This window comes from Vicugna pacos, chromosome 18, assembly GCF_048564905.1.
Source record: "Vicugna pacos chromosome 18, VicPac4, whole genome shotgun sequence".
NCBI lineage: Eukaryota > Metazoa > Chordata > Mammalia > Artiodactyla > Camelidae > Vicugna > Vicugna pacos.
The window spans coordinates 18,542,864-18,570,616 of record NC_133004.1 but is presented as its reverse complement, the minus strand read 5'-3'; the positions used below and the strand labels follow the sequence as shown (position 1 = coordinate 18,570,616).

The 27,753-nt window shown below is 50.8% G+C and overlaps 2 protein-coding genes across 3 annotated transcripts; one reads left to right on the top strand and one right to left on the bottom strand.

Moving 5' to 3' along the window:
• Positions 1-182: 182 nt before the first annotated feature.
• On the bottom strand, positions 183-12,317 carry C18H16orf89 (chromosome 18 C16orf89 homolog). 2 transcript variants are annotated; one of them, XR_001458992.3, is made up of 9 exons: positions 12,076-12,317; positions 8,375-8,524; positions 7,243-7,393; positions 6,492-6,609; positions 4,884-5,019; positions 4,116-4,220; positions 2,890-2,976; positions 2,531-2,629; positions 434-562 (listed from the first exon to the last, which is right to left on the bottom strand). XR_001458992.3 is itself a non-coding variant. In XM_006204362.4 (8 exons), the coding sequence occupies exons 1-8, from the start codon at positions 12,281-12,283 to the stop codon at positions 432-434; spliced, it is 1,086 nt and encodes a 361-aa protein (XP_006204424.2). In that variant the 5' UTR covers positions 12,284-12,317; the 3' UTR covers positions 183-431. The 2 variants fall into 2 exon arrangements, 1 of the variants encoding a protein (XP_006204424.2); XM_006204362.4 differs by lacking the exon at positions 2,531-2,629 and having other exon boundaries at positions 183-562.
• A 4,262-nt stretch (positions 12,318-16,579) lies between these two features.
• On the top strand, positions 16,580-27,345 carry ALG1 (ALG1 chitobiosyldiphosphodolichol beta-mannosyltransferase). Its single transcript, XM_072942260.1, has 13 exons — positions 16,580-16,810; positions 17,746-17,823; positions 17,935-18,038; positions 19,111-19,259; positions 20,696-20,785; positions 21,126-21,236; positions 22,013-22,134; positions 22,326-22,364; positions 22,705-22,764; positions 23,556-23,666; positions 24,818-24,932; positions 25,809-25,884; positions 26,952-27,345. Exons 1-13 carry the CDS (start codon positions 16,591-16,593, stop codon positions 27,081-27,083), a joined length of 1,407 nt encoding a protein of 468 aa, XP_072798361.1. The 5' UTR covers positions 16,580-16,590; the 3' UTR covers positions 27,084-27,345.
• The last annotated feature ends 408 nt before the right edge of the window (positions 27,346-27,753 follow it).

The window sequence follows — 27,753 nt, the reverse complement described above, 5'->3', positions numbered from 1 at the left end:
TCTTGAGTTTTAGGTCATGACCAGAACTGTTACGCTCAGAGACCCTTCTGTCTCCCATTGGGAAGGCTGTACCCAATGACATCTGAACAAACCTCCTTTAAGACTTAGTTTATGGGTTTTTTTTTTTAAGAACTTGTGTTGCGTGGGGTTGAAGACTCAAAACAGAGCCCTCCAAGTTGTCTGAAAGGCTGAGAACCAAGACTCAAATCCCCACTCAACTGCACTCTAAATTTATTCATCTGCTCCCAAGCCTGGGTCCATCCCAGCCCCGATCCCTGGCCCGGCTTCCCCAGGGGATGATGCTGGGTTGCTGTGCTTCAGCTGCCTCCTTCACAGGGTGTGACCCAGGCCCCAGGCCTTAAAGAAGGAAGGAAGGACTAAAGGCGTACATTTTATCTTCCTGGCGGGCAGCAAGCGCGGAACCATCTGTGTCAGTGGCCCTTAGGCGGTGCTGGCGTGGGCAGCCGCAGCTCTCCGTCTGCTGGGGGGTATTCCACCAGGACGTAGAGGAAGCCACCCAGGGCCGCGACGGCCATGGCTGTGTTGTGGGAGGAGCAACCGTCTGGGGAGACAGAGGCCTCATTGTGAGTGCTGGGTGGCGGCCACTGTTCCGTTGTGAGTACTTTTCAGGTGTTCCCCCATTCAGCCTGGTGCCCCCAGATCCTCCCAGATGCAGGGCCGGGCACCCATCTGCCAGCCTCTGAGTGCTGGCCACTAAAGGCTCCCTTCCCAGAAGAGTCTTCAGCCAGCTGGAGCCCTTCATTTGGGAGGTCCCAGTGACTTCCTAATACAGTGATAAACGCTCCAGAGCCCTCTCCTCCCTTGGGATCTGACCTGAGGCCACACCCTGGTCACTCCTTCCCACCTTCCCCTGTGCTCAGGTCCTGCGTGAGACCTGGACAGCACCTAGCTGCCTCATTTTACAGATGGGGAAACTGAGGCTCAGGTAGCAGAGCTGAGCTCCCTGCCCTGGGGACTCTACAGCTCATTTCCTAACCTCAATGGCCTCCCTCATGGCTGCCTCGGTCCTGCCTGGTCCCAAGTCACCCTGAATGCTGGCCTGAGCCAGGAGCCCCTTAGACATTGTTTAGTCCTCTAAAGTCAAAGTGGGCTGCCCACCTTTAGTCTGGGCCGGTGGGAGGGAGCCAGAACTTTCCTCTCCCCTCCCAGGCCTGGGGAAGGGAAGGACACCAGCCAGGCTCCTTGGAGGGAGGAACCTAATTACTAACCCTGGCAGTCCACGCTTACCGGTGGCTACTATACGCCAAATGACCTGGGGAACACTTCGCATGATGATCTAATATTAACACCCAACAGCCCTATGAAGGAGGCATTGCTTGGTCCCCATTTTACAGATGAGGAAACTGAGGCTCAGAGACTGAGTGACTCCCACAGTGAAGAAAGGCAGAAGCAGATTCAAACGCAGACAGCCCGACTTCAAATCCAGTGCCCTTAGGCAACATGGATGTGCATTATTAAGTGAAGGAGGGAATATGCCCCTCCCACCTGGGTAGCTTTCTAAGCTGCCGGTCAACCTGCAGGGGCCCCAGGAAGGACCTTGGGCTTTGGGATTTCTGCAGCTCCCTCTCCAGCCCTCAGGATAGTCCTAGTGTCCAGCTGTCAGTCTCCAGGGATCAGCCTGCTCTTCAGAGTGTGCACGCAGGCCCCCTACTGCCGGACGTAGATAGCCCCAGTTCCTAGGTCGGGCAGACCTTGCCAGGACAAGGGGCCTCTGGAGGTCTCCTGAGAACTCACCTCCCTTCCCCTGCCCAATCTTTGGTGGCAACTACAAAGTAGACCCATCAGAATTGTAATTTCACTCTCCCCTCTCATCACCTGCAGATAGATGATGAGGCCGTGGTGGGGTTGATGGCAAGACGTTTAGTTGCTGGAATGATACCCCAGTGTATGCTGGACATCTGCTCTGAGCTGGCTAGCCTACCTCCCTTCCTGCTTTTGCCTTGTAGCTATTTATATTTTTATTAGTAAAAAAAAATTGAAATCATCTTCCTTCCCTTCTCTCTTTCTCTCTCCCTTCCTCCCTCTCTCCATCCCTTCCTTCTGTATCATGTCTTGCCTTTCTTCCCTTCCCAATGTAGCTACAGCCTATTCTCAGTTTCTCTATATTAGTGGGCTGACCATGTAACTAATCATCCCAACCTGGACATGTTTGGAAGGGAAGAGGGCGCTATTAGTAATGGCTTCAGGACAACAGGGATAAGCTGGACATGTGGCCACCAGGACTGTGCTGGTCACTTGCCCACTGACCCAAAGATCCCCTTTCTTCCCTTTGCACCAAACCCCAGTGCACCAACCCTTCCAAACTACATTTCCCAGACTGCCTTGCTGACCACCAGTAGGCACAAGTGGGGCGAGGGGAGAAGCTAGGGTATTCCTCCCCCTGCCCCTCTCTGTCTCCTCATCCAGCCACTACTGGCTTTGCTCACCCCATTTCCTCCACCGTCCCTCCAGCTCTGCCTCCAGGGAGGATGGTGGCTTCCTGCCATGGTTAATCTCTGTGTTTTCTCACCTTTTATGTTTTCATTCTTGCAGCACTTCTGAGATGAGTTCCCTATATTCAGTTCTCTCTGCTGAAGTTCCTGGTGCTGTTTTCCTGATCAGACCTTGACTGAGAGAGGTTTTCTCTGTGATTTTCAGTGTGTAATACACTGAAACTTACATGTTCCCTTCACTGGAGACAGAATTTCTGGACTCCCCACTTTCTAAGAGGAGGGCATCAGAGACTCCTGCCCTTCCTCCAACTCCCAAACACAAAGGCCCCTTTCCACCTTAGGACCTTGGACACACTGGAGGCCTGTTTTCCTTGAGTGTAGCCTTTCTAAGTTCTCTTGATTTCATGCCAAGATGGTCTCTTGGTATTTTCATTACCTGTAAATTGTTTATCTCGCCTCTTCACTCTTCTCAAAAAATGATGTTGGTAATTAATGGCTTTAGGTAATTCTTCATCTTCAGCAGCTGCAAGAAGAGTACAAGGTGAACGTCTCACGATGGATTTTTTAAATGTTACCGACTAAACCCCCTCCCCTTCACAACACCTCCAGCAACTTAGGTCTTCTCTTGAATCTGAAGACTCTGCTGGAAACTTCCTCGAGCCCCTGTGTATGGATACTTCCACGTCACCTAAACCTGCATCTACTGACGTTTCCCAAATTGTGGTCCCCCAACTACCTACATTGGAATGGCCAGAGGAGATCACTGAAAATGTGGGTTCCACAGCCCCTCCACCTGCTGAATCTATGGATCTGGAGGCCTCAGAATTTTTTTTTTTATTTTTTGGGGGGAGGTAATTAGGTTTATTTATTTATTTTTAGAGGAGGTACTGGGAATTGGACCCAGGACCTTGTGCATACTAAGCATGTGCTCTACCACTTGAGCTATACCCTCCCCCCTTCTGAGAATCTTCATTTTATAAACACTGTTTTAAAACAGATGATCTTATTTCGAAAGCTTTGCTCTTTGAGCATCCTAAGTTTCTCATTTAGGAAGGTAGCGTCTACTGGGAGCCTCGTCTGGGCCAGGCGCAGGGTAGGTGGTTTCATATATATTGTGTCTACTCCTCACAGCACAGGAAGGTGGAGATTGTTCTGCTCATTTCTGTACAGAAGGGGAAATTGCAGTTCAGAGAAGTGAACCGACTTAAGCCGAAGAGGACCAGCTGTCTGGTGTCACACGGCTGGAAAGGGGCTGCAACCTCTGCTTTTCCACCTCTGCTTCTATGTCACCCTCTCCCAGACATCTCCCCTGACCCTGGTTTCTGTCTTTTTCTCTTTCCTTTTTTTCCTTGCTTAGTTTCCCCAGAGCCTAGAACAGTCTGCACATAGTATATGCTCAGGGAATACTCAGTGAAGAAATGAATTTGTTAATGCAGGTGCAGGGGGCCAACATCTTCCAACAAGACCTCTCATCCTGCAAAGTTTTGGCTTCCAAAGCTCCGATCCTATTTCCATGTCTGTGTGCATGTATTCATGTTTCTGCACACACATGTTGTGAATCTCTCAGCACTCCTAACACCATTGCACCCTTCCCCCATCTGGCCTAGAAGCCTAGACCTCCACCACTCTCCCGCTGCCAACCAGGGAGGAAGCGCAGCTCACCGGGCCTCCCGAAGCATCCTTCCTGCAGCTTCTGCCAGCTGAGAATGGCCTCTAGCCACCGGAGCTTGTAGAAGTCGGAGAAGCCGCCAATTCCACAGAGCATGACTGGAAGCAAAGACAGGGGACCCTCTGCAGGCCTGCCCCCCAGGCCCACCTCTTCCCACTCCCCAAGGTCACCATGGTACCACCTGCTAGAGAGGCAGCACCAGGAGGTGGGCACTGAACGCAGTGGCTGGAAGGAAGCAGCACCTAGGGTCTGCCTTTGTGAGTAGGGGCTCCCAGACCTGGGTCCTGCCTCCCACTTAGGGCCTCGGTCGGGGCTGCTCAAGAGTCAGGGTCAGTAGAGGCATCTGGGCACCCAAGCAAAGGAGCAGCCACCCAGGGGGCCCCCTTTCTGCCTTATCTCTAAGGTTTTGAGTGTCTGTTTGCCAGTCAATTAGTTGGTCAGTCTATCCAGAGCTCCATCAGTGGGTCAATCTTTTGGGGGCTAGAAGCAGTCAAAACACTGGTAGATAAAATACAGGATGCCCACTTAAATTTAAGTTTCCAATAAACAATGACTAAAAAATTATAAGTATAGCCCATGCAATGTTTGGGATATACTTATACTAAAAATGTACTCATTGCCTTCTGAAATTCACATTTGCCTGGGCTTCCTGTATTTTCATTTGTTAAGTCTGGCAGCCCTACTCTGGGGAGGGGGGTGTTTGTGTCCAGAATCAGGGACATCCTGCTGATTTGTTCCTAGAGCAGAATGCGGGGGCCCACTGTTTTCCATGAAGAGGTCCCGAGTCTGGTAGGCATATCCGATGGCCTCAGCCCTCCGGTTCAGGTCCATCATGTTGGCGCAGAAGAGGTTCATGTAGCGCTGGCTCTGGCGGAACAGCCCCTTCGTGCATCCTCTCTGGGTGAACAAATACCAAGAGACGAGGAAGTTGGTGGTATGAACGACAGACGCGCGCTCCGTTACAGGAAAAGACCTGCAGTTCTGAAGTGGTCTTGCAAGTGGCTGCCTTTAGGGCAGGTCTTTCCCCTTTTCCCAGAATTTCTTCCCCTCCCACGCTCCCAGCCTGCTGGGGGCTGAGTCACTGAGGGACAGAGAGAGCTGGGTTCGAGTCCCGGTTCTGCCACTCAGGAGATGTGCGACTTCAGCCCTCTAAGTTAACTTTTTGGGAGTCTCAAAGGTCTTCACAGGGAAAGGGCGATGCCGCTGGGAGCAGCACCCGTGGGGCGCTCGCCAGGGTGGGCGGTACCAAAACCAGGAAGTGCCGATACGACGCCCGACACCAGGGGGCGCATTAAAGCCTCCGGCGGCTGCTTTACATTCTGATTCCAAACTAAACCTGAACGCAGGCGGCTACAATGTTACTCAAAGTGTGGGCCGCGGACCTGTCGCACCGAGAGAGACAGGGGATGGGAATAGACTTTAGAAAAGCTTTTGTAGCAATGTGTCAGAGTAACTATCTGCTGAATCTAATAATCACAACAGTTTTCCTTGTAATTTGGTTTTTTATCGTATTCACAAAAATACTGACCTGTGACAGCTTGCAAATAATTAATAACAAAAAATCTATTAAACAAAATCAGCAAGTCCTTCCTTGGCTGAGAATTTCTGGACATTGAGTAACATTTTTGAATAGAGATAGCAAGCCCTACTTTCTTTTTCGTTTGTAGTTAAAAATTTTTTTTTAAATTGAGGTATAGTTGATTTACAATGTTGTGTTAGTTTCTGGCGATTCAGTTACAGTGATTCAGTTATACATACATATATATTCTTTTTCATTATAGGTTATTACAAGCTATTGTAATATAGTTCCCTGTGCAAGCCCTACTTTCTATATAAATAAATATATGATTGAAATGAGTATTTAGCAAAATTTGAGTTCTTGAGCTTGGGAGAGTGTTGGGCACTGGAGAGATGGTAGTCGGGGCAGGGGCTGTTTTCACTGTGTTCAGTTTTCTGCTGCTTCTTTCTTTGTTTTTCTGATGCCCAGTGATCCAGTTCAGCATGCAAAGCTCTCTGTCTAACAGAATCTCACTTTCCCCACCCTCCACCAGTTTGGTGGTATTTCATAGCTAATGAATGGCAGGCTTCTCACGTCCCCCTCCCAATGTTGAAGCACAAGTTTGAAACCTGCTTATTTTATTTTCCCTTTTTTCTTTTTTAACTTTTTTTGGGGGGGAGGTAATTAGGTGTATTTATTTATTTTTAATGGAGGTACTGGGGATTGAACCCAGGACCTCGTGCAGCTAAGCACCTCTTCCAAAACCTGCTTATTTTCTTGATGTGAACAAATAAAACCACAGTGTCACGAGCCCCTTTCAATCATTCCTTTTCCTCCTCAGGGTATGGCTGGGCCCACGCCTGGCACTCACCATTCTGGCCACGAGGAAGAAGAGCAGCTGGTGGGACAGGCAGTAGCCAGAGCAGCCGGGCCTCGTCATGAGGGTCCTGCAGAAATCTGAGAGCCTGCAGGGCTGGCTGCCATCTGCCCTGTGGGAGAAGTGGTTCCAGGCTGTTAAGAGCATCCTAAATGAAGCCCAAGGATATGGAGCCTCCCCTGGTCCTGATTCCCTCAGTAGTTATCAGAACCCCCGTAGGGTCCAGGCACACAGCTGTGCCAGATAAATACAGGTGTCCTGTGTCTGGATTGGCTAAATCGGCACCCCCAGTGCAGAGGAGATGACGCTGGAGCTATCCCGGGTTGGGGGAGCCACCAGGGGCTACGACTTCCCATTCTTCATGGGACCCCCAAATACCATTTTCCCCAGAACTGACCTAAAAGCAGATCCCTGGGCCCAGTGTGCCCATCCCCCCGCCCCGTGCCAGTCCTGCCCCATAGAAGGGACAGGGCAGATCCCTCACCAGAGCACAGCTGCTCTGCAAGCCCAGCTGTGTCTTGGCCCAAACACCTCTCTGTAGGATGCTGGGGGGGGGGGGGGTCTGGGCACCTGCTGCCTCTTCTGCACATGAGTCCCATGGGTCCCTGCACCTAGGGCTCTCAGGGGAGCTGTGTCTGGTTTTGCCCAAACCCCTGAGGCCCTGGAGAGTGAGTAGGATGGGGTGACTAGCAGAGAGCAAGCACTTTGGGGTTTTCAGGAAGCAGGGCACGTCCAGGGGGCCCACCTGGTTCCAAGCAGCTGCACCAGGCACAAGTCACTGTGTTCCTCTGAGAAGGAGTCCTGTGGCTCGAATGTGGGGTAGACCATGGAGGCATTGGTGTGGGTCCAGGCACGTGGGAGCTTCCAAAATCCGGACTCGATAGTCGGCTGGAACTCTGGCAGAGAGGAGGGAGTGGGGGAAGACCCACGGGCTGTGCCCGCTTTGTGCTTAACCACCCCCAAGCTTCCGTGGCTCGGAGCCCAGGAACTGGGTGTCCTCCTTGGGCAGCCCTGACCACACATGTGTGCCTTCAGGGCTCCGAGCCTCGCCTGAGGGTTGGGCACTGCATTTGAAATGCTCAGGAAATTTTTTCTAAAAAGAATTTTAAGAAATCACTAGGAACAGTGCTGGGATGGGCTCTGACTAAATCCACGGCATTCCATGGAAGCTTGAGACATAAATAGGGTTAGTTACTTCCTTTGGTTCCTTTGGAACGTGGAGCTCTTACTAAACAGATTTCTTTAGGAAGATGCAGACCAGGATGGTCTTAGGGACCAGGCCTGGAAGAGCATGAGTGACCCTGACTGCTGACAGGCCAGCTGGTGCTCGGGAGGGCTGGGGTCTGATCATGTGAGCAGGCTATCATCTGGCTAGTTATCTCCCCGCTCACCCCTACGTACCTGGGAGCTGGGAGCCCGGGAGGCAGGGTTGAACAACACGAGGGGCTAGTTTATACACCCATTCACCTCCACCCAGGAACAACTCAGGCCACAGCTTAGGGTGGGGCTCTTGGTAGGGTGACTCGAGGCTGACAAGGAGACACAGGCTCTGTATTATAAGGCACAGAGAGATGCTAGCAAGATGCTAATGTCTGCTATGTAAAGGGCTGATTACCTTTTAGATCTCTACCCATCCCCACTCTGGTCTAGGAAGAAGGCCCCAAGCCTGGACCCATTCCCTTCTTTCCACTCACTCTGTGTGGGTGAGAGAGGTCATCTCAAGCTGAAATCAAGGATGACCGAACACCCCCAGGGCAGCTGGTTACAGATTGTCCCGGATCCTTCCTTGTACCGGGGAGGAGCTGCACTAAGTTATTTCAGTAAACACTCCCAGACGCTGTGTTCCTTAAGAAATGGGACTCCACCCACAGTCCTACCTCTTAGGTACTTGGGATCACTCAGCTGGAGGTGGAAGATGGATCTGTGGAGGAGAGGACCAAGCTTTTCCGCCAGCTTCCCTGCACGCAGGCTGAGCGGCTGCAGCCGGGGATCCCAGGCCCATTTCTCCTGAATGCCTTTTAGCTGCACTGGAAGGGAGCAGAGTTCATTCATTCCAACACTGGACAAACCATGTGGACAGGAAAAAATGTCCTCAGTTATAATGCTTACTGAGCCTCTCTGCTTCTTCTAGATCTGGAGGGAAAAAAATGGCGGAGCTTATCAGAAATGATCCTCTGGTGGGGCTCAGCTGGGTAATGGGGATGAGGCCAGAGTGAGGGATGGTGGTAGCTAAGAGCTTGATTTCTGGAGGTTGGCCTGGGTTTAAGTCCTAAACCTAATGCTTTTTTGTTGGGTGACCAGAGAAAGTCATTTGATTTCTCTCCACATCACTTTCTTCATATGTAACATGGGGATAATGTTAGTCCTTACTTCTTGGAGGAAGGAGTTATAAGGATTATATAAACTAATGCATAGAGAGAACTTATCATTGTCCATAGTGAAAAGTAAGCACTTAATAGAGGTTAGCTATTACTATTAGAGAGACTTTGGGTTTGTTGTACAGGAGGGAAAAATGAGGGAGGGACTCTGATTGTGGGGCCACTGTGTACAGTTGAGCAGGTTGTACACTGCACAAGGGCAACACACATTCCTAACATGGGTTTGTACATGTTTTAAGACAAATTTTCCAACAGATGGCAGTCAAGTGGCTCGAGAGAGAGGATGTCTTTTTCTAATTCCCATAGAGGTGCCCTGTGGACTAGCAGTGTCCCTGCAGGGGTGGGAGAAGATGGTAGTAACTGGAAGAAGAGGTCACGAGGTAGCCAGAAAGAGAGGAGATGTGAGGGGGTGAGATGAGGCAGGGCAGCTGCTTCCAGGTAGGGGAACTGTGTAGGGGAGGTGGATGAGGTTTAAGGAGGGTGCTGAACAAGTCTTGTGGGCTGATGGGCTCTGTAACACCCCTCCCCTGACTTGGCTCCCTCTCTTAACTTGAACTAGGCAGTCTAGGTCTGAAGCCCTGTTCTGGACTGTTTGGACCTGTAGATGGAGGGTCCTGCAGTGGCACCCAGAAAAGGTGCCAAATCATCAGAGAGATCAGGTGAACCCAACCTGGCCTCATGATGATCCTGGGTCCTGAACCTTGTTCCTGTTTCTCTCTGCAATGTGTGGCAGCTGCTGTCACATTCTGGAGTCCCCTGACTCCTGGTGGAGGTGGCCGGAGGGACCCTTTGCTCTCTTAGGTCAATGTCCACCTGTCTAGCCCCAAGCAGAGAGGACCCTGGAGATCAACAGGTATTGTGTTGCTACAGGACACCCCAGAGTGTGAACCCCTTCTCTCTCTCCTGGGGAGGCTGCGAATGCAAGTAGGACCCTCATAAGGACAGTGGTAGCCAGCTAATTTTCACACCCTTTCAGCTCCCTCCCACTGTGAATGGGGCTGACCTGTGAAATCAACAAGAAACCTGGAAAACAGAGGCGTGTGACTTCCAACGCTCATTTGTAAAAGACACCAAGCTCTCTCTTGGGTCACTTGCTCTGCAGGAATTGGCTACCATGCAGTGAGGATGCTCAGACAGCCCACGGAGGGACCCATGTGGTGAGGAACCGAGGTCTCCAGCCACCAGCCAGCACCAACCTGCCTGGCCGGTGAGTGAACCAGGTGGCTCCTCCAGCCCCAGTCAGGCCTTTGGATGATCACAGCCCTGGCCAGCATTGTGACCACAACCTTGTGTGAAACCCTGAGTCAGAACCAGCCAGCTGGGCTGCTCCTGGATTCCTGACCCACAAAAACTGTGAGACAACAAGTGTTGTTTCAAGCAGCTAAATCTTGGGTAATTTATTACACAGCAACAGGTTATTGCAAGGGGAAGGGGCGGACGGTGGGAACAGCCTGCCCTGGAATGACTAACGGGTGCTGAGTCAGACAGGGTTCCAATCCACCTCTTTCATTTACTCACTGTGTGATCTTGGACATTCTCTAAAGCCCATCCTCGCATTGGTATAAAGGAGATGATTATAATAATGTACTTCCTGAAGGGTTAAGGGGAGAAGTCAGTGAGCACCCCGCATGTGCACTCAGGTGGTGTCAGCGCCTGGTGAGTACTCAGTGAATCTTAGCTTTCACTATCGCATGCACCCCAGAGAGCATGCAGCCCAGGGGGCCACCTGCGCCCCCATCCTCTCTCCATAAGGGTGCTTAAATGGCTGACCCCAGGGCTGCTGCAGATGAGAGTCTGTTGCCTGGGTCTGGAATGCTCATTCAACTACTGCTCCACGACCAGCGCTGTGCTCAGCACCTGCAGGGGACATTAAAGTCAGGACAACGCCCACCCCACCTTTAAGGGGTATGATGGCAAGTGGATTTGGATGCTAGACCTCTTGCTTAGCAGCTGCGAGGTGTAAGGAGGCCACTGAACCTCTCTGTGCCTCAGTTTCCCCACCTGCAGAAGGAGCAGACGTCCCTCTCCAACTGTTGGGCGACTATATGCGGCAGGTGACAGGCAGCGTCTGTGGGGACACGTGGCAGGTTTGTGGGCCCCTCCTCCATTAAATAAGTATATTGGATACTACATTTTACAACTTGGCTGGTATGAAGATAGATAAAGATAGAATATTATATATTAAAGCATTTTCTTTGACCTAAAAGTTTACTTTTTTCTTCTTATTTAAAGAGAAATTAAAACATTTCCACGAGCCCCTAAAAGTACCGTGTGCCAAATGGGGAAGCCAGCCCTGCGTGTTTACCATTATTATTAGTTTCTAGAGGAGTTATGAAACTGGGCTGGGGTTAAATGAAGGAGATTGTGGCATCTGTCTTGCTGCACCCTTGTCCTGGAGAGGAGGGGAGGCGACAGGGATCTTGAGGGTCTTCAGGAGACCCCAAGGCAGTGAGGGCACTACATAGGCCAGGGACCCACCCAAAGCAGACCTGTCTCAGAGCCCCACCTCCTGCTGGGATCTGGAGTCCGAGGGTGGTGGTGGGGGCGGGGTGGGGGAGTGGCTGAAAGCTGTCCTGGCAACGCAGAGAGGGTGACAGATGAGGGAGCAGGGCCCAACAGAGCCCCAGGTTGACACCAAGCTGGCTCTTTGTCCCTTGGGTCAGGGAGGGGCTCACTGCAACCCATGGTGTGCGTGGTGGAGAAGGGGTGGCTCTCTGTTTGCCTTGGCCTGCCTCCAGCCCCCTCCTCGGGGATCTTATATCCCTCAAAGCTGAACAAACACTTGGCACTTTACTTGGAGCCTACAGGATGTTGGGGGAGCCGGGGCTGCCACTCTTACTTGACTGTCCCCTCAAAGGGCACACTCCCTCTGCCTGTCTGGGTCCTGGCATGTCAGGAGGGAGGGACTGTCAAATGACATTTCTTCCTGGGAAAATAACAATTTCCAAATCTTTTCTCACGTGGCCTTTGAATCCTTCTTGCTTCAAAAAAACCCAAAAAACAAAAAACAAAAAAAACTCATCACAGTAGGGCTCCAGACACCGAAAAGGAGCAAGCCACCTTCAGCCCCATTTCCTTATAGTCAAAGCTGACTATTCGGGACCAGAAGATGGGCAAGTCCCAAGGGTACAGAGTAGGCAGGTGACAGGCCGAGAACTGGTTTCCCGGTGGCCAGTACAGGGCAACAAGAGTGTACCCACCTTCCAGCACCCGGAACCCCACCACGCCATCCAGGTTGATTTCAGGCAGCCTCTTCTTCAGGAAGGACGTGGCTCTCTCCAGCGCAGAGAGGATGAGGCCCGTGATGGCGGCCTTGCCCTCTGGGGTGTCTGGCGGTGGCAGCAAGGAGGGCTGCAGTGGCAGTGGTGCCAGCAGCAGGACCAGGAGCAGGAGCCCCGGGCTGGACATGGCTGGCCTGTGAGAGGCTGCTGGAGCGCTTCAGCCCGGGCCAGCCTGCCCCCACACACCTTCCTCCCGCCTCCTCCTCCTCCCCCTGTCCCTGCAGAGCTGCAGAGGAGTGGCTGGGCAGGGCTGACCCAGCAGAGGGGGCAGAGCAGGGACCCAGCAGTCAGAACAGCCCTGGATGTGCAGCCAGTTGGCCGCAGGCTGGGGAGAGGGGCACTTACCCTTTCCTTCTCACCCCTGACTCTCCAGGCAAAGGGCTACATCTTTGATCTAGCAACTGCAACTTCAATGTTTTGCTTTGTTTTTCAAGTAAGTTTTGAATAAGCTCATTTGAGGGCACACTGGCCCTGAACTGAGCCGAAGGTTTCTTATTGCAGCACCCTTCCATTAGAAACAGAATATGAGCTGCAAAGGCGAGTTTCCTGGGTGCCACATTAAAAAACGAAAGAGAAGCAGACGAAATGAATCTTAACCATATATTTTACTTAAACCAATAGATCCAAATATCCAAAATATCGTTTCGACTTGTTAACAATATTAAAAAATCAATAGAAATTTACCTTAAAAAAACTGGATATTTTATTCATGCTTATGAGCTTTTAAAAGTTTTTTTGTTTGTTTTTGTTTTTGGAGGGGGGGGAGGTAATTAGGTTTACTTATTATTTTAATTGGAGGTACTGGGGATTGAACCCAGGATCTTGTGCCTGCTAAGTACGTGCTCTACCACTGAGCTATACCCCACCCCCTCAGAAATTTCATTTTTTGCATTTTAAAAAAAATATCATTTTTCACCTACAAAGTCTTTGAAATCCAAGGGGTATTTTACACTCATGGAACATTTCAGCTCAGGCTAGACACATTTCAAGAGCCCAGCAGCCATGTGCGCGTCTTGTATTGGACAGTGAGGGCTTCGCGCTCTCATGCAGCTCATTCACCTTGAAGGTACATCTGTTTCCCCAGGGAAATGTTGCCGTTGGAATACTGGGTGCTGTCCTGACCCTTGCTAGGACTGCTCTGTGCATGTGTGCCATGTGACCTTTCTGAAATCCAAAAAATTCTGAATTCAGAGACATACTTGGCCCCCAAGATTTCACTTAAGAGATTACAGATCTGTAAAAATCACAAAAATGTCACTACCAAAATGTGAATCTGACACTCCTTGTGGGCAGGTTCCAGGTCAGGGTTTCTCAATATTTTTTTTCTTTCTCTTTCTCTCCCTTTCTTTTTTTTCATTCTTGCCCTTCCCCACGCTTTTAAGACAATTCCCCCTTAACATTTAAAAATAATAGCTTTAATGAGATATAATTCACATATCATAAAATTTGCCCCCTTTAAAGTGTACAATTCAAAAGTGTCTTTTAAAGTATATTCACAAAGTTGTGCAAACACCACCACTGTCTAACTCTGGAATATTTTCATCACCCAAAAAGGAAACCCTACACCCATTAGCAGTCACCCCTCAACCCCAGACCCCAGCCCCTGGCAACCACTAATCTGCTTTCTGGTTCTATAGATTAGCCTATTCTTGACATTTCATAGAAATGGACTTATAAAATGTGTGACCTTTTGTGTCTGGCTTCTTTCTCTGAATATAACGCATTCAGGGTTCATCCAAGTTATAGCATGAATCAGTGCTTCATTCCTTTTTATGCTTGAATAATACTCCATTGTCTGGATAGATCACATTTTATCCATTCACCAGTTAAATGACATTTGAGTTGTTTCCATCTTTGTGCTACTGTGAATATGCTGATATAAACATTCCTTTACAAGGTTTTGTTTGACAACCTATCTTCCATGCTCTTGGGTATGTACCTGCCAGTCAGGTGGTAACTACGTTTAACTTATTAGAGAACTGTCAAGGTACCTCCCATAGCAGCTGCACCGTTTCACACAGCCACCAGCGATGTAGGAGGGTTCTTTGTGCACAAGTAGTTTTTGGAACTCTTGAAATTTTAAGACTGCAGATACCCTGTATATTTCTTTGCATGCTGTATCTATATCTGTGCTGTATACATAAAATGAGTAAATTCTTCTTTGTTCCTCAAGAACCTCTTTTTGCTCCCTTGAATGTGCCATTTACAACGACTGTTCCAAGTGAAGCCTGTCACTAACATCACTTTTGTTAATCCTTACAACAGCTCTTGACATGGGCACTATTCCTATCCCCCACCCTCTTTTTTTTTTTCCAGGTTTTTGTTAAATGGAGGGACTAGGGATTGAACCAAGGACGTTGTGCATGCTAAGCATGCACTCTATCATTGAGCTATACCCCACATCCCCTTTTGTAGCTTAAAATCTGAGGTTCTTGGGGGTAAGTGACTTATTTTGACCCACTGTCTCTCAGCTAGGATGAGGTGGTGCAGGGATTCTAACGCCTGAGTCCACATCTCAGTCATTGGGTAATCCTGCCAGGGTTCAGCCTTCCGTCTCTGGATGGGGAAACAATACCCTCTTGACCTTTGGAGTGATTGAATTTCATGTGTGATGTACGCCAAGTGGGCGAGCAGGACGAGCAGGACTGGCTGGTGAGGCATCTTGCTTCCCTCTCCCTAGAGAAATAAAATCCCAACTCTTTCCTCAGTCAGGGTTTCATCTTCCAGGGCAAGGCATTTACTCTTTTTTCTTTTTGCACTTATATAACATTTTATTGACGTATACTCAGTTTACAATGTTGTGTCAATTTCTAGTGTACAGCACAATGTTTCAGTCATATATGAACATATGTACATTGGTTTTCACATTCATTTTCACCATAGTTATTATGAGATATCAAATACAGTTCCCTGTGCTATACAGTATAAGCTTTTTGTTTATCTATTCTGTATATATCAGTTAGTATCTGCAAATCTCTAACTCCCAATTTATCCCTGCCCCCATTTACTCTTGATTTGTCACAACCATGGCATCTGGTCCTTATCCTCTTAGATCATCAGAACAAGAGGGGCTCTCTGAGATGTGAAGTCCTGCTCTCTTAATTTACTGGTCAGTAAAGCCAAATGATAGAGAGTGATTTGCTCAAGATCAAGGGACCCATGAGGCTGAAGTCTCTGGATCCCAGCCCTGCCCCACCACAGAGGGTGCATGGAGTGGGCAGGGCATGTGTTCCAGCCTCTGGCACATGCAACTGAAGGCAGGGGCCTCTCTGAGAACTGGGGGACTAATGAGCTGCACACGGTGTTGGTCAGCCCATCCCTCCACCTGTACACATTTACTCATCCTTCCTTACCCTCTTTAATTCAGGTTTCAAGTCCTGTGTCTGCCACATACTAACCAATGGTGTGACCTTCAGTGTTCTTATCTGTAAAATGGGGAGTTACAGGGCTATTTTGAGACGCAAATGAGATACATGCCAAGTCCTGAGCTGGGTTCTAGGGTCCCTGGGTAATCGCATCAGCATGGTGCTGCCCAGTCCAGGCTCTCATCAAGGGAGGAGGTGCTGTGATGTTTCTTTATCCAACCGGTGAGTTGGTAAGGTAGGCCCAAGGGCAGGTGGTCGCTGTGCCCAGCACCCTACAGGTTCTGAGGCAGCTCCCAAGGTGAGGGCAGGGGCGGTGGCTTTACCAACATGCTCTCCATGTTTTTCAGCAAGAGGACCTCTTTCAGAGTCAAAACTTTGTCACACGGACCCACGCAAAACCATGTCGAGGTTACTTTGGGAGGTGAAATGGGAGGGTCAGTGGGGAAATTTTCCTTCTTACTATGGACATTTAAAATCGTTATGGTTTTCACTTCCTTCTTTGTCCTTTCCTATTCTTTTTCTTTTTATAGCTCAAATGTTTTATTCAAGTACAACATACATCTTGAAAAATGAATGTTTGCTGCTTGAAGAATTTTCCCAAACGGATTACCCAGATCAAGAAACAAAACAAAAACCCACCACCAGCTCCCCACTGGCCTTCTCCCACTCACTCCCCCACCCCGCAAGGCAGGTCACGCCCCTGAACTCTAACAGCAAAGAGTAGTTTTGATTTTATATAAATGGAATCAGCCAGTATGCACTCTGCTGTGTGGTCTCTTCTCAACATTGTGTTTATGCGATTCATCTAAATTGCTGCCTCACTATATTTTGAAATTATCTTAGAACTTTGAAAAAAAATGTTCTTTGATCCCCACATGGTAACAGCTTTACTTTAATACCACTATAACTCAGCCTCCAGGGGCTCTTCAGAGGTTCCACCGGCTGCTGCTTAGGGAACCAAGCCTTGGCCTCCCTTCTCTCCGCCCACCGCGGAGCCTCGGTCTGCGGCTGCGCACAGCGCCGTCAGCCCGCGGAAGTGAGGTCACGTGACTGTTGCTGGCGCGCCAAGATGGCTGTCTCCTGCGTGGCCTTCCTGGCGCTGTCCCTGTCCCTGTCCCTGTCCCTGCCGCTGCTGCTGCTGGTGGCGTGGAAGCGCTGGCGGTGGGGGCGCGCGGCCCGGCACGTGATTGTCGTGGTGTTGGGCGACGTGGGCCGCAGCCCCCGCATGCAGTACCACGCGCTGTCGTTGGCCAAGTGCGGCTTCTCTGTGACCATCCTGGGGTTCAGCAGTGAGTGCCGGGGGAGCCTGGGAGGGAGACTCTTCTCTCAGTCTTTGACCCTCGGCTTTGACCACCCAACAGGGGCCGAGGTGGGGGCGCCCTTTTTCTCTCTCCTCCCGCCGGCAGCTCTCTGAAATTGGGCAAACTGGGTACTGGCCTGGACAGCTGTTGTCAGATTTCTGCCCAGCCTCTGCTGGGTAGGTTTCTAGGAACAGCCAGCGTTAATCGAGCGCCTGCCATGTGCCAGGACTGTGCTAAGCTAAATGAACTTAGTGCATAGTCTTACTCCTCCTAGTAAGTGGAAAGATGGACTGGAACCCAGGTGCATGTGACTCCAGGGCCAGTGCTGGCAACCACATCTCTAAGGCTACTCTTAGGCTGTGTCTGAGCCGACGGGCAACTTGTCTCCGCTCCATTCCTCACCCTCTGCAGGCAGAAGATGTTTCATTTTTGTAGTATGTCCAGCTTTTTCCCTTAGTGTGAGGGGCAGGGGTGTCTGCTTCTCCATCCTCCTCCACTCTGACATCTTTCTCGAGAGTAGCTCAACCCTATGTCACAGAAAAGCAGGAATGAATAGCAGTGATTGCCTCTGGTCCTTGTTTAGGGTCTGCATCCCAGGGTGAGGGGGTGGGGTTGGACTCCCTAGGGGTCTCTGTGGTGGGATAATTCTATCACCCAGGGAATCTAGATCAGCTGAGTGCCTATTATATGCCAGCCATTGTAAAAGTGGATAAAGTTCTGGCCCTCTTTCTGTGGGTGGTCTAGTGGAATCTGGGAAAGAACCGGCCTCATACTCTTTTCTGGCTACTGAGGAACAAAGAGAGCTTTGGGAAGGTCTTACTTCCCAAGACCCTCTCCCCTATTCAGCCTAGGGGCCGGGGAACATCTGACTTTAAATTAGACCATCTTTTCCAGCATATTGAAGGGGACATTTTTTTTTTCAGACTCCAAACCCCACGATGAACTCTTCCAAAGTGACAGAATTCGGATTGTGAGTTTGACAGAAATTCAGAGATTTGCAGGTAGGAAGCAGTCACCCTCAGATTCCTCTGAATCTCTGAGTGTGTGGTGGGGAGGAATCTACAGACTGCCAAGAACTCCTATACTAGTAATAGCCATTTTCTGATTTGCAGTTGGGCCCCACATTCTCCAGTATGGAGTCAAGGTTGTTTTTCAAGCAGCGCACTTGCTGTGGAAGTTGATGTGCAGGGAGCCAGCAGCCTACATCTTTCTCCAGGTACATGTCAGCTCCGCCTCTCACTGTGAGAACCACTGTTAACAGTTTTCTTTACTTTCCAGTCTTTTAAAAAGTGTACAAATTGGTAAATAAATTGCATATTCATGAGTATATGTATAAACTTTAAAAAACATGAGTAGGAGCCTATGGTATGTGTCCATTCTATTTATAGTACCCATCCCTTCTGTTTTTTAATGTCATTACAGATAGTCTTACATTGTACTTATTATATATCTGTTTTATATGCATTATCTCATTTAATTTTTCACAGCAATCTGAGGAAGTAGGTTCATGTATTACCTACATTTAGAGATGAGGAAACCTAGACCCAGAGAGGTTCTGTAATTGGCCTGTTTTCATACAGCTTGGAAGTGCTGGAGTCAGGATTTGAACCAGGGTGTCACTCTGGTTCTGGAATTATGCTCTTAACCTCTTACCTTCACTGCTTTTTAACATAGAGAAGCTTTCTTTTAATTGGCTATATTGTATCCCAATATGTGATGTACCCTAAGTATATATTTAGTCTCATCTTAATGAACACTCAGATTCTTCCTGATTTTTTTACTTTTACAAATAATGTGGCAAAGAGCATCGGTGAACATGTGTCATTTGCATGGGTCCAGTTTCTTGGGATACATTCTTAGGTGTGGGAGTGCTTGGTCAGAGTCCATGCACTTTTTAAATGTTGTGATGTGTTACTGGATAGTCTTAGAGTAAGGCTGGGTCAGTTTATCCCCAACCCAGTGGGGAGGCCTCTTCTGCCATGTCCTCCCCATCACCAGCTGTTGCTAGGTATTTTAGGGCTTCTGTTATGACAGATGAAAAATGGCGCCTCCTCATTCCATTTTTTGTCTCCTTGGGTATCAATGATCTTGGACTTTTCGGGTTGGTCAGTTTTATTTCTTTCATGACTTTTTATACCTTTTGGTAAGGAAGAGTGTCTTTCTTTTGCTTATTAAGAGCGCTGTAAAGATAACTGACTCTTTGCCATGTACATTGCAACTGTTTTCCCTTGTTTTATTCTCAACCATGGTCTGCTTTCCTCCTCTTCATTCAAGTCTCTCTCTCCCAGAACCCTCCGGGCCTGCCTGCCATTGCCGTCTGCTGGTTTGCAGGCCGCCTCTGTGGGAGCAAGCTTGTCATCGACTGGCACAACTATGGCTACTCCATTATGGGTCTGGTGCACGGCCCCAGCCACCCCATCGTTCTGCTGGCCAAGTGGTGAGGGTCTGGGAGGAGGGTGCAGACACAGTCCCCAAACCATGGCGGGAAGAAGGGCCAGTGTGGAGACCTGGTGAGGCTGGTTCCCTGTTTGCTCTGATGGGGTGAGGGCAAGGCTGGGAGTTGGGCTGAGGCCAGTTACAAGTGATAGAAACAGGCCTGAACAGAGGGCATTTGTTGGCCCATGAAACTGAAAAGTCGGAGAAATGGCTGACTTTGAGCCCAAAAAGGGTGTCATCAGGACCTCTTTCATCTCCCTCCACACCCGCTCCCAGAGGTGTTTCTCAGGCTCTGGGAGCTCCCCTGGCTCTCACCCCATCAAGCCCAGTGGAGAGAGCGAGCCTCTGATTGGCTCCTGCTCACCTGGTGTCCCCTGACCTTCCACTGAGCCCAGGGGGCTGCAGTACCCCGTCGTCTCAGGCTGGGGACAAGAGCTCCACTGAAGAGCTGGGGTCTCGGGTGCACCCAGACCAGATCTCCAAATGAAGACTGGGGGCTGCTGCTGGCAGGTGGGGGCATGGGCCACAGTCTGCTGAAGCTAATGAGACAGGGAAAGGGAAGAAGGGCCTTGGGAGCAGGTTGGACTTGGAGGAGGAAGCAGCGTCGTGTTCTGAGCCTGAGTTATACCATCTGCTTCGGTGTGGACTTGCAGCCTCAAGCCGTTGGCCGGCTGTGGACTTTCCCCTGATGGGTCGTTCGTGGATGGTGGTAGTAGCAGCAGCCACAGCAGCAATCAGTGAGTGCTTGCTGCATACCAGGCCTCAGATGAAGCCTTTTATCCCATTCAGTCTTCACTGCCCCCCAGTGAGGGTGTTCTGTGATCACTTTCCTTTTTCAAACCAGTAAACTGAGGATGAGAGCCATTGGGTCGACACACAGCTAATGAGTGTGAGCTCCAAAATTCAGTCTTGGGCAGCCCACTCTGGAGCTTTCTCTGCATCGTGAGTGAGAAACAGGCTGTGACTTCCAGTTCTCATTTCTGCCCTGTCATCAGGGCTCAAATCTTCAGAGCTAATCTGTCATTAACACCTTTCTAACATTTGTGAAACTCCCTTTGTAACACACTGGGAGTGCGCTTCAGCCCCACAGCCCTTGCAGGGTAGCGCAGTGTGGCTGAGATTTAATAAGGAGGCCTTTATTATATTTCTTCTTTTTATGGCAAGAGACTGGACTTTCCCTTCTGTAGTGATGTACGGTTTCCCTTGAAAGTAATTGTATTTAAGCTGAAAAGCAATACAATTTAAAGAAAGATTTGAAAGAAATAAGGGTACAGTTAGAACTGAGCGCAGACACTGGGAAGGTGCCTTGCCAGCCACCCGATTTAGGAGACCCCAGCTCTACAGCGTCTTCAGTATCAGAAGGTGTCGAGTCCATGGCTTTGGGGGGGTGGTGCCCCACCCAGAGCTCTTGGCTGATCACTGATAATGTCTTTTCAGGTACGAGAAGCTGTTTGGACGCCTCTCCCACCTGAACCTGTGTGTGACCAATGAGATGCGGAAAGACCTGGTGGAAAACTGGGGCATCAAGTAGGGTCCTTGGGAGACGAGGGGTCCCTCCCAGCACTGTTGGCTCCCAGCTGCTGTGTCATGTGGGCGAGGCATCGGAAGACCCCAGGGGCCCGGGAGGTGGTTCCTGGTTGGGAGAAGCTGAGGGAGGAGGAGGCTGGAGTTTTCTTCCCCAGCCAGCCAGCTGGTCCAGGCAGTTCTCTCTGTGCTTCTCCACGTAATTCTAAAGCTTATTGTTGTCGTCTGAGACTCTGGATCTTCAAGCACCCTTCTTGTGGATCCTTCTGGGTCTTATATTCCTTAGGCCTGTCTTCGGCCCTCCCTGGAGCCCCTCAACAATCTCATTGCAGTCTCATTGCAGAGCCATGACCGTCTACGACAAGCCAGCATCTTTCTTTAAAGAGACGCCCTTGAACCTGCAACACCAGCTCTTTATGAAGCTGAGCCGCACCTACTCAGCATTCAGGGCCCGGTAAGTCAGCTGTCTTCAGCTTTCAGCCGCCCTCCTTTATGCTCAGTGCTGACCTGGCCTCTTCCCTGTCTTCTTGCTGCAGATCTGGGGATCCACTAATCCAGGGCTTGGCAAACTGTGGCTGCAGGGCTGCTGCCGGTCTTTGTAAATAAGTTGTGTTGGAACTCAGCACGTTGTTTGTTTATGTATTATCCACGGCTAGTTCCGTATTACAAGAGCCAGACTGAGCCTTGCAACAGAGACTGCATGGCCCTCAAAGCCTCCAGGGTCTACTCTTGGCCCTTTAAGGAAGCGTTTGCCCTGCCTTAGGCTGCGGGTGTCCTTACTCTCCTGCCCACAGTTCCTGACCCCGTGGCATGGTCTGTGCACCTGTGTGTTCTCTGGACATTTCCTGGTGGTAAGGGGAGCCCCTCTGAGCAGCTCTCCACACACCTGATCTTTGCTCCTCTCAGTAACCTGGGAGCAGTTGGAGGGGTCACGGCATTCTCTTCTTAAGTCAAGGTGCTGATAAGAACAGTAAACCTCGTGAAGACAGGGGCCGAGTTGGTCTTATCTGCTTGTGGCCTCAGCACCTAGCAACACAAAAACGCTGATAAAGAGAGAAAGCAAGGTGCAGGTCTGTGCCCAGGCCTCAGGTGGTAGGGCCACCCGGTGGCTCTGAGATGGCCACACCCCAACTTTTGGGAGCCCGCGGGCCTCACTCTGGTGGGAGACAGCCATCCTGAGCCCCGAGGGTCTGCTCTGTGGCAGCTCATGGGCTCTTTCTGCTCCTTCAGCTCAGAACCCTCGGACCTGGTCATGGAGAGGTCGGCCTTCACAGAGCAGGATTCCCAGAGCGGAATGGTGACCCACTTTTGCGGGCGGCCGGCCCTGTTGGTCAGCAGCACGAGCTGGACAGGTCTCAGGACCCTCTTGGACACTTGGGGCTCATATGAGCACCTGGCTGAGCCTGTGTTCTCCTCACCCCTACCAGGCCTGTGCCTCACATGTATTTGGGGACATGGGGCCCCCGAGAAGTGGGAACACATTGAGCTGGGTGGGGAGGCTTCTAGAAACCAGCCCATGACCCTTGGTTCTCTTTTTTCATAGAGGATGAAGACTTCTCCATCTTGCTGGAAGCATTAGAAAGTAGGTGTGTGGCTGTGATCAGGAGCTGGGCTTGTCAGGGGCTGTTGAGCTGCGAGATACTCTTCTGGCCTTGCGTGGTGTCCTCTGCAGGGTGTTCCTGACCCCAGGGTCACTGGCCAGCCTAAGTACACAGGGTGGAGGTGGGGGGCCTGAGTCCCCATTTGAGTCGTTGAGTGACCAGCCTAGCTCTGAAGTGTCACCTCCAGGAGAGGGAGCTTGTGGTTGAGGACAGTTCCCCTCCCCCCTCCCCCCCTCCCTCCCCCCTCAACCACTCCCATCAGCCCCTCACTCACCTGACTACATGATCTTAGTTACCATGTATTTATTTTCTTAAACTCAGAGTTTGAACAGCTGATTGTGGATGGAGAAAGCCTCCCTTCTCTGGTCTGTGTCATAACAGGTACCCACCTGGGACCATCCCTGTTCCCATATTAAATGGGGGCAGTGGAGGGGACGGAAGGCATGCAGCCTTTGTGGTATGCCTTCCCCACGTCAGGCATGTGGTGTTTGTTGTCTTGTTAATCCTCACCCCAACTCTGATGTGTGGTTTTGTACATCAGCTTGACACAGTGGGAAGCTGAGGCTCAGCAGGCTTCATGGCAGGGCAGGGAGTCTGGATTTGAATGTGAGATAGCACAACCCCAGAGACACTGAGTTTTGTACTTCACAGTGGTTTCCAATCATCTTCATTTTTTTTTTTCAGTCAAAAGTCCACTGTTCTATGTAAAACTATTTCCATATAGTCCAGTGAAGAGAGAGAGAAGCAGAAGAGGTTTGGTTGGAGGAGGAGGGTCCTGAGCAGCTGCCCCACCTTGGGCATTCCCCTTTTCCTGGCCCCTGGACCCCCGAGGTGGCAGGATCCCACCTGGGGGGCCAGTCGGGGCACAGGGACAATCCGTTTGAGAAGCTGTATCGGTGGGCGCTCTGGTGCCTGGCCAGAGTTTATCCTGGCTGAGTTCCCAGCCTGAGGCCTGCTGGGCACAGGTTGCTGCAGAGACGGGCCATGGCCTCAGTGGTCAGGCCCTGGGGGTCATTTCTGGAAGGGGCTTGGATGGGGGCCTGATCAGAGCTGCCAAGTGTGGGCCTTCTTTTCACTCCTCCTCCCCCACCCCCTCAGGGGCTTCTCAGGCCTGGGCCTGTGGGACTGGGCCAGACTGGGCCCGGTGCCTTGACTCTGGTTTTCTCTGTAAGGCAAGGGGCCTCTAAAGGAGTATTACAGCCGCCTCATCTGCCAGAAGCACTTCCAGCACATCCAGGTCTGTACCCCATGGCTGGAGGCTGAGGACTACCCCTTGCTTCTAGGTAAGAGTCTGGCAGGAGGGGAGAGGGCTGAGGCTTGAAAGGGAATACCTGAGGGCAGGGGACAGTTTTTCTGAAAAGGGCCAGATAGTAACTATTTTACCAACCTCTTTTGCATATTCTTTGTTTTTATAACCCTTTAAAGATTTAAAATCATTCTCTGCTCAAAGGCCGTACACATGCAGGCCTCAGGCTGGGTTGGGCCCTGGCTGGACTCCTGGAGACAAGGCTGTTTCCTGGTGTGCTAGCTCCTCCCTCCCTGGTGGGCCCCGGAACTGTTTGCGTAACTCAGGTTACTTCTCAGTGCTCTTGGCCTCCACAGCCTCCACTCAGTCCTGCTCTGCTCTTAGGCAGAAGGGCTGGGCTGGGCTGGGCTGGGCTTTGGTTGGGGCCACTGTCTCCATGTCTGGGAGGTGCAGAGACCACGCATTAAACAGTGTGGACTCTTCCAGGGAGAAGCCCCGTTTCTCTGTCTCCTTCTGCCTTGATCACTGGGGAGGGCATGTTGGCTCGGTGCTGATTAAGTCTCTAAGGCCAGTGAGCCATCTGGGGCACAGCCTTTGTAGGCAGGAGCTCCCAGCCCACACTGAGCGACACGAGGTGGCTTATTTGCCATAACTTATCTTCACAGTGACAGCTGGTTTTCTTTTGCATCTGCTTCGGCTGCTTTTCCTAATTATTGTGATAAAATATACATAACAAAATGTGCCATTTAAATCATTTTTACATTTTTAAGCATATGCAGTTCAGTGGCATTAATTACATTCTCAGTGTCGTGCAGTCATCACCATGGTCCCTTTCCAAAACATCATCACTCCAAGCAGAAACTCTGAACCAATTAAACAATAATTGCTACGGCTTCTTTTAAAATAAATCGTAGTTGAGGAGAAAAAGGGGGTCAGTTTAGATAAAAACATTGGTGATGGGCAGGTAGTTGGCAGAAAGGGCCGAGTGACCAGGGGTAGCAGGTGGGAAGTACATGTGACCCAGGCCTGGCTGCTCAGCCAACTCCAGGCAGCTGTACAAGAGTTGGGGGTGTTACTACCCTTTTTCCACTCCTCACCGCAGGCCTTGGTCCACTGTCCTGCAAGTGCAGATGTGTGGTCACTGGGCGCACAGCCTGCAGTAACGGCCCCCTTACCCTCGCCCTGCAGGGTCCGCGGACCTGGGCGTCTGCCTGCACCGGTCCTCCAGCGGCCTGGACCTGCCCATGAAGGTGGTGGACATGTTCGGGTGTTGCCTGCCCGTGTGCGCCGTGAACTTCCGGTGGTAGGAGCAGAAACTGAATCTTTCTGGAGTTAGGTTCTCAAGTCAGCAGCTGGTGGGGGGCCAGGGCAGTTAGAATTGCCCCAGAAACCTCCCTGGAGGGCGCCGCCTCTGATCTGCGCAGCTCCGCCATCAGAGGAAGCACGAGTCCTTGTGGTTCCTGGCGGGTGGGCTGTGCCCCCACCAAATAGGTGGCTTCCCCTTAGAGCTCATGTGGAGTAAAAACTAGGAGTCTTAATACTCGACTTGGGGGCTTGTGCTCATGGGATATAGTGGTGCAATTGCTCGCACAACTTACATGGACTGACTTCTCTGTCCCTCTTGTCTGAGCTCATAGAGTTGGATTCGAATCAGTCACGTGAATGTAATTCTGTCTCCGCTCTTCCTGGCAAAGATGCGTGTGAGAGGGCAGAGGTTCTAGAAATGGTGGCTCCCCCATGGGCTGAGGAGCCAGCCTTAGGAGGAAATCCAGGATGTTAGACCCCGGGTTCAGACCATGCTGGGCTCTACCCCTTGATCACTCCCGAGCCTGCCTTCAGCGGGATTGCCTTTTACCCGGTTCCTCTGCTGTGGAATTAAGAAAAACAAACAAAACATAGAACTTACCAAATATGTTCTCTCTGAAAAGAGTATGTAGCACAGAAAGTCCAAATACCCCTTTCCTTCTCCTTCCCCAAATCCATTTGGATTTTTAATGTGTATCCTTCTAGGTCTCTTTTCTGTGCAGATGCCAAATCCAAGAACAGGCTCACTGAACCAGACTGTGACTGTTCCTCACCCCTGGCTAGGCCTGCGGGTGGGGTGGGGGTCCAGGTGGGCACCGTGGGTTCTGTTTCTCCTCTGGGGCAGCTCTCAGACCTCCCGCCATCCTCTCTGCAGTTTACACGAGCTTGTGAAGCATGAGGAAAACGGCCTGGTGTTTGAGGACTCGGAGGAACTGGCTGCTCAGCTGCGGGTGGGTCTGCCCCGACTCCAGGGCTTGCAGGGTGTTGGAGTTTTCCTGCAGCTGGACAGGCCTGAGCTGGGTCTGGGTAAAAGGCTGGGGAAGGGAGCAGCAGTCTGGCCCCAGTGGCCCCCCTAGGGAATCAGGGCTCGCCCCACCTGCCATCTGGGTTTACAGAGCTCAGGTCACACAGGTGATGCTGCGAGCCAGGTGGACCGTGTGTGCCATTTAGGGAGCAGTGGGACCTGAGAACGGAGGGGAGTGAAGGGAGCTTCTTGGACCAGCCTTAGGAGATGGGTGGGTGTCTTTGAAGCATATTTATTTCTTATTACAAATTACAGAAAGTAATGCCATCATTCTTGACAATTGAGATGAAGGACAGCCAATTTCCTGAAAAAGCCCGGATAGAAAATATTTTAGACTTTGCCATAGTTTCTTTCGGAAGCACTCTCTTGTAATGTGAAGGCAACCACAATCTGCAAACGAAGGGGTGTAGCTGCTCCAATAAAACTTTATTTACAGAGACGGGTGGAGGGCTGCATGTAGCCCACAGGCTGTAGTCTGCAGACACCTGACTTAGTTTAGCAAAGCTGGAAAGGACACAGACAGTTCTCAGCACTTGGTGGGACAGGGCTGGGCAGAGACAGATGGGTGGGTGCTCCTGGTGGATGAAACTGCGCTGCATAGGTTGGGGTGTGAATGGTGTGGATGGTGAAGACTGTAGTTTGGCCGTGCTGTCAAGTTGGAGCAGAGTAGGAGATGGAGCGGGGTTGGGGCCTGAGTGCTCCTCTGCGCCCAGTGACAGAGGGGGCTTGCTGGGTCAGAGCTGTGTTGAGAAGGGTTAGTTAGCGAGACCTGGTGTGGAAACTGGCCCAGAAGGGGAGGCCTGTTGGAGGCTCCAGGACACCAGCAACAGAGGAAGGGTTTTAGCAAAATCCCTGGCCTGGCAGCTGGTGTTTGGGGTACGGCAGGAGCCCAGACTGCTGGGAGGAGGAGGTAGGGGGGCAGCCCTGGGTGGGTCCTGGGATAGGGGCAGGAAATGGTGATAAGGTAAGTTCTAGTCTTTATCTTCCTTCTAGATGCTTTTCTCAAAGTTTCCCGATCCTTCTGGCAAACTGAACCAGTTCCGGAAGAACCTCCAGGAGTCAGAGCAGCTTCGCTGGGATGAGAGTTGGAAGCAGACTGTGTTCCCTTTGATTATGGACACATGACCTTCTTGGGCCAATGACTGAAATCCCTGAGGTGTCCTGTTCTGGACATGGCTGAGAGAGATCCTCACGCTGATGCCCACCCCTCCCTCTTCTTCCCCAGAAGCCGGCCAACTCCCCTCCTTGAAGCTTCCTTCAGCTGCTGGCCAGTCCCTGGGCAAACCCTGTGGAGCAGCGCCTCCTAGTGGACAGCAGCTGTAAGGATGGCATCAGGTGCTGCCCGTGGAAGGAAGTTAATAACCAGTTTATGGCCTAGGAAACTGGCTCAGCCTGGTTTCTTTTTTGGATGCTCTGAATCACTTCTCTCTTTTCTTCTCCTGTCTTATGAGTCTTCCCGCACCCCCACCCCAAGATTATTACTTTTCTGTTACTTGCTTCTGGCGTCTTCGACATCTTAATCCCTGTTTTATATCCTGGTGCCTGCCTTTCCCAGCATCTGCCTGGTTGCGTCCGTAATATTTTTATTTCCTGCCTTGGCATCGCAGCCCAGCGCACTGCAAGGGCAGCAGACGCATGCTGTACAGCAGGCTTGGCCCCGTGAGGCATGTGTGTCCAGATTGGGGGAAAACAGACTTGGTGTATGTTTTCATTTGCACAAATGAAATGCTTCTCTCAGAGCCAAATAGTTCATTTCTGATTTATGGTGATTTGCTTAAGAACTAAGATGACTGAC

Bases quoted from the DNA above. Each gene is read 5' to 3' on its own strand.
- C18H16orf89 (XM_006204362.4), bottom strand. From the start codon at position 12,283: ATGTCCAGCCCGGGGCTCCTGCTCCTGGTCCTGCTGCTGGCACCACTG. The intron at 2,977-4,115 runs GTGAGCTGCGCT...CTCTTCTTGCAG, and splicing joins AGGATGCTTCGGGAGGCCCG to CTGCTGAAGATGAAGAATTA. The intron at 563-2,889 runs GTAATGAAAATA...CTGTCTCCCCAG, and splicing joins GCGAGATAAACAATTTACAG to ACGGTTGCTCCTCCCACAAC.
- ALG1 (XM_072942260.1), top strand. From the start codon at position 16,591: ATGGCTGTCTCCTGCGTGGCCTTCCTGGCGCTGTCCCTGTCCCTGTCC. The intron at 23,667-24,817 runs GTAAGAGTCTGG...CTCGCCCTGCAG, and splicing joins GGACTACCCCTTGCTTCTAG to GGTCCGCGGACCTGGGCGTC. The intron at 24,933-25,808 runs GTAGGAGCAGAA...TCCTCTCTGCAG, and splicing joins TGCGCCGTGAACTTCCGGTG to TTTACACGAGCTTGTGAAGC.